The 6,000-nt window shown below is 44.0% G+C and overlaps 1 protein-coding gene across 3 annotated transcripts in view; it reads right to left on the bottom strand.

The window, feature by feature from the left end:
- LOC106577881 (rho GTPase-activating protein 6) overlaps positions 1–6,000 on the bottom strand; it is a 134,595-nt gene that overhangs the window by 44,230 nt on the left and 84,365 nt on the right. For all 3 annotated transcript variants that reach the window (XM_045701570.2, XM_045701569.2, XM_014156301.3), the window contains exon 3: positions 4,004–4,075. In XM_045701570.2, coding sequence (XP_045557526.1) covers positions 4,004–4,075 — 72 coding nt within the window. The remainder of the gene's footprint in view (positions 1–4,003; positions 4,076–6,000) is intronic.

Below are 6,000 nucleotides of genomic sequence, written 5' to 3' on the forward strand. Positions count from 1 at the left end.
CTCATCAACATGTATAGTATAATCACTCATACTGTACAGTACTGTGAGGGTTCTAGTTCTCATCAACATGTATAATCACTCATACTGTACAGTACTGTGAGGGTTCTAGTTCTCATCAACATGTATAATCACTCATACTGTACAGTACTGTGAGGGTTCTAGTTCTCATCAACATGTATAATCACTCATACTGTACAGTACTGTGAGGGTTCTAGTTCTCATCAACATGTATAGTATAATCACTCATACTGTACAGTACTGTGAGGGTTCTAGTTCTCATCAACATGTATAGTATAATCACTCATACTGTACAGTACTGTGAGGGTTCTAGTTCTCATCAACATGTATAGTATAATCACTCATACTGTACAGTACTGTGAGGGTTCTAGTTCTCATCAACATGTATAATCACTCATACTGTACAGTACTGTGAGGGTTCTAGTTCTCATCAACATGTATAATCACTCATACTGTACAGTACTGTGAGGGTTCTAGTTCTCATCAACATGTATAGTATAATCACTCATACTGTACAGTACTGTGAGGGTTCTAGTTCTCATCAACATGTATAGTATAATCACTCATACTGTACAGTACTGTGAGGGTTCTAGTTCTCATCAACATGTATAATCACTCATACTGTACAGTACTGTGAGGGTTCTAGTTCTCATCAACATGTCTAATCAGTCATACTGTACAGTACTGTGAGGGTTCTAGTTCTCATCAACATGTCTAATCACTCATACTGTACAGTACTGTGAGGGTTCTCATCAACATGTCTAATCACTCATACTGTACAGTACTGTGAGGGTTCTCATCAACATGTCTAGTATAATCACTCATACTGTACAGTACTGTGAGGGTTCTAGTTCTCATCAACATGTCTAGTATAATCACTCATACTGTACAGTACTGTGAGGGTTCTAGTTCTCATCAACATGTCTAGTATAATCACTCATACTGTACAGTACTGTGAGGGTTCTAGTTCTCATCAACATGTCTAGTATAATCACTCATACTGTACAGTACTGTGAGGGTTCTAGTTCTCATCAACATGTCTAGTATAATCACTCATACTGTACAGTACTGTGAGGGTTCTAGTTCTCATCAACATGTATAGTATAACACTCATACTGTACAGTACTGTGAGGGTTCTAGTTCTCATCAACATGTATAATCACTCATACTGTACAGTACTGTGAGGGTTCTAGTTCTCATCAACATGTATAATCACTCATACTGTACAGTACTGTGAGGGTTCTAGTTCTCATCAACATGTATAATCACTCATACTGTACAGTACTGTGAGGGTTCTAGTTCTCATCAACATGTATAATCACTCATACTGTACAGTACTGTGAGGGTTCTAGTTCTCATCAACATGTATAGTATAATCACTCATACTGTACAGTACTGTGAGGGTTCTAGTTCTCATCAACATGTATAATCACTCATACTGTACAGTACTGTGAGGGTTCTAGTTCTCATCAACATGTATAATCACTCATACTGTACAGTACTGTGAGGGTTCTAGTTCTCATCAACATGTATAATCACTCATACTGTACAGTACTGTGAGGGTTCTAGTTCTCATCAACATGTATAATCACTCATACTGTACAGTACTGTGAGGGTTCTAGTTCTCATCAACATGTATAATCACTCATACTGTACAGTACTGTGAGGGTTCTAGTTCTCATCAACATGTATAATCACTCATACTGTACAGTACTGTGAGGGTTCTAGTTCTCATCAACATGTATAATCACTCATACTGTACAGTACTGTGAGGGTTCTAGTTCTCATCAACATGTATAATCACTCATACTGTACAGTACTGTGAGGGTTCTAGTTCTCATCAACATGTATAGTATAATCACTCATACTGTACAGTACTGTGAGGGTTCTAGTTCTCATCAACATGTATAATCACTCATACTGTACAGTACTGTGAGGGTTCTAGTTCTCATCAACATGTCTAATCACTCATACTGTACAGTACTGTGAGGGTTCTAGTTCTCATCAACATGTCTAATCACTCATACTGTACAGTACTGTGAGGGTTCTCATCAACATGTCTAATAACTCATACTGTACAGTACTGTGAGGGTTGTCATCAACATGTCTAGTATAATCACTCATACTGTACAGTACTGTGAGGGTTCTAGTTCTCATCAACATGTCTAGTATAATCACTCATACTGTACAGTACTGTGAGGGTTCTAGATCTCATCAACATGTATAGTATAATCACTCATACTGTACAGTACTGTGAGGGTTCTAGTTCTCATCAACATGTATAATCACTCATACTGTACAGTACTGTGAGGGTTCTAGTTCTCATCAACATGTATAATCACTCATACTGTACAGTACTGTGAGGGTTCTAGTTCTCATCAACATGTATAATCACTCATACTGTACAGTACTGTGAGGGTTCTAGTTCTCATCAACATGTATAATCACTCATACTGTACAGTACTGTGAGGGTTCTAGTTCTCATCAACATGTCTAGTATAATCACTCATACTGTACAGTACTGTGAGGGTTCTAGTTCTCATCAACATGTATAATCACTCATACTGTACAGTACTGTGAGGGTTCTAGTTCTCATCAACATGTATAATCACTCATACTGTACAGTACTGTGAGGGTTCTAGTTCTCATCAACATGTATAGTATAATCACTCATGCTGTACAGTACTGTGAGGGTTCTAGTTCTCCGTCTCTCCTGCATTTGGTCACAAGTTCTCATCAACATCACATCGTATGTCTTCTCTGGCGAAGCATCTTGGAAAGTATCTTCTGGAATGTCTAATCCAACCCTGGCAGTCTTCAGGAGAAGTGTCTCCACACCCTGCATTCATGGCATCCAGTAAGGACATCTGGTCATGTGGATGGTGGTCATTAACCTTCCACCTCTACGCAGAGAAAAACTCCTCTATGTGGTTTAGGAAGGGGGAGTATGGAGGCAGGAATAGTACTGACATCCTGGGATGTGCAGTAAACCAGTCTGACTGCAGCAGAGTGGTGGAATGCCACATTATTCCACACAACAACGAAGGTAGGGGAGTTTCTTGTCCCTCTCTCCTCCACTGGCACAAGTCCATTATGCAGGTCATCCAGGAAGTAAACGAGCCTGTCTGTATTGTAGGGGCCAATGAGTGGTTTGTGTAACAGCAAACCATCATTGGACAGTGCTGCCCACATTGTGATGTTAGCTCCTCTCTGGCCTGGGACATCCACGGTTGCTCTCTGTCCAATCACATTTCTTCCCCCACGGTGTGTTTTTGCCAGGTTGAATCCAGCTTCATCCACAAAGATGAATGTATGTGCAGGATGCCTGGCGTCCATCTTCGTTACTCTCTAAAATACAGTAAATCCACAGTTTTGCAGTACTTTACATTATGCATAGCTGTGTGTGTACCCTGTTTGTTTATTGACCAGACATCTCACCTGTTGTTTTGCTGGAAAATTCGTACTATTGATGCAACTGTTGAACGCTGCAGATTTGGTTGCACCCTTAAACCGGCCTCTCTCAAAGAGAGACCAGGGTTTACATGGTCAATAATTGTGGCCCTTATCTCATCCTGATGTAGGGAATACTCAGTGTATAGAAGGAGTTTTGGAGGTTAGTCTGTCTCACACAGATAAAGTAACTAAATACTCTGCTTTATCTGACCTTCTGAGGTATGAACAGTACTCTTCAGTTTAAAGACCAGTACTTGGTCATAGGCTGGACTAGGGTTAGTGTGCTTGTGTGTGTGTGTGTGCATGTGTGTCTCTGTGTGTGTGTGTGTGTGCGCGCGTGTGGGTGTGCGCGTGTGTGTGTGCATGTGTGTGCGTGCGTGCGTGCGTGTGTGTGCGCGCGCGTGCGTGTGTGTGCGCGTGTGTGTGCGTGCGCGTGTGCGTGCGCGTGTGTGTGTGTGTGTGTGCGCGTGTGCGTGCGTGCGTGCGCGTGTGTGCGTGTGTGTGTGCGCACGTGCGTGGGTGTGTACTTTACCTCGTTCTTTCTCTTTCTTCTCTTTGGAGGAGTCAAACCTCCGTCTGAGGGATTTCCTCCTCTTGCGGATTTCTATAAAAAGGGAACAAAACACATGTTAATTTTATTGATTTAATTGTATTTATTATTTCAATGTAAGAAAAGAGGGTGTTTGTTTCTAAGGGTGAATGACAATGTACTGTTTGCTTGTTGATGTTTTTAACAGAGATCTCTATGATCTGTGTCGTATTTGTAGTTCATTTGAAATTACGCCCCAAATGGTATGCTATCCCATACATATTGCACTATGCCCATTGGCGCTGGTCAAAAGTAGTGCACTACGTAGGGAATAAGGTACCATTTGGGAAGTTTCCTTGGTAATGTTGCGTTTACTCCACCCGCTCTCACCATTAACCGTTCCGTGTAAAGAAGGAACCATAAACGACTCTAAACAAACACAGATGTAAACCAGCAAGATATTAGCAAGAAAAACCCACGCGAGTGGAGACCAAACAAGAGATAACAAAACACACGCACACACACACCACACACACCATACACACATACACATACACACACCACCCACTGCGCCAAGTTAAATTGCCTTCATTAGATTTGTCCCGTCCCTGAGAATGCACGTCTCTTCCTCAATTCAGACCTTACTAAGAATATACCTTTTACAACATACTGGCTGTGTTTGTACAGGCCCCAGCCTCCTGTACTGGCTGTGTTTGTACAGGCCCCAGCCTCCTGTACTGGCTGTGTTTGTACAGGCCCCAGCCTCCTGTACTGGCTGTGTTTGTACAGGCCCCAGCCTCCTGTACTGGCTGTGTTTGTACAGGCCCCAGCCTCCTGTACTGGCTTTGTTTGTACAGGCCACAGCTTCCTGTACTGGCTGTGTTTGTACAGGTCCCAGCCTCCTGTACTGGCTGTGTTTGTACAGGCCCCAGCTTCCTGTACTGGCTGTGTTTGTACAGGCCCCAGCCTCCTGTACTGGCTGTGTTTGTACAGGCCACAGCTTCCTGTACTGGCTGTGTTTGTACAGGTCCCAGCCTCCTGTACTGGCTGTGTTTGTACAGGCCCCAGCCTCCTGTACTGGCTGTGTTTGTACAGGTCCCAGCCTCCTGTACTGGCTGTGTTTGTACAGGCCCCAGCCTCCTGTACTGGCTGTGTTTGTACAGGCCCCAGCCTCCTGTACTGGCTGTGTTTGTACAGGCCCCAGCCTCCTGTACTGGCTGTGTTTGTACAGGCCCCAGCCTCCTGTACTGGCTGTGTTTGTACAGGCCCCAGCCTCCTGTACTGGCTGTGTTTGTACAGGCCCCAGCCTCCTGTACTGGCTGTGTTTGTACAGGTCCCAGCCTCCTGTACTGGCTGTGTTTGTACAGGCCCCAGCCTCCTGTACTGGCTGTGTTTGTACAGGCCCCAGCCTCCTGTACTGGCTGTGTTTGTACAGGCCCCAGCCTCCTGTACTGGCTGTGTTTGTACAGGCCCCAGCCTCCTGTACTGGCTGTGTTTGTACAGGCCCCAGCCTCCTGTACTGGCTGTGTGTGTGTGTGTGTGTGTTTTGGTGTGAGAGAGGGGAGGCACAGCCTTGCTGTTTTGTTGCAGAATCCTTGAACTTCCAAGACCTGAATTCATTTTTATTTGTTTCTCTCAACATGACGGGGCTAGGGCACAGATCTAGGATCAGCTTAACCCCCCCCCCCAGAATCAAAACCCTCACCACTAATGCGAAAACCACAAAACTGACCCTGAATCAGTATCTAGGGACAAATTCATCCTTTTGTTGGGAAAAAGGGCTGACGGGATTAGAGGGTGGAAGACTCTGAAATTGAAGTAATCCGAGCAGTCAAATCCCCATGTGGAGATGTGTGTGTGTGTGTGTGTGTGTGTGTGTGTGTGTCTGTGTGTGTGTGTGTGTCAGGGATTTAGGAAGGGTCAAATTCACATGACTACAGGAAATTAAAGTGTAATTCCACCACGACTCCTCCTGCACTCTCCACATGCCAGAGCTAATC

The sequence above is a fragment of the Salmo salar genome, chromosome 18 (genome assembly GCF_965601325.2).
Source record: "Salmo salar chromosome 18, fSalSal1, whole genome shotgun sequence".
NCBI classification, from domain to species: Eukaryota; Metazoa; Chordata; class Actinopteri; order Salmoniformes; family Salmonidae; genus Salmo; species Salmo salar.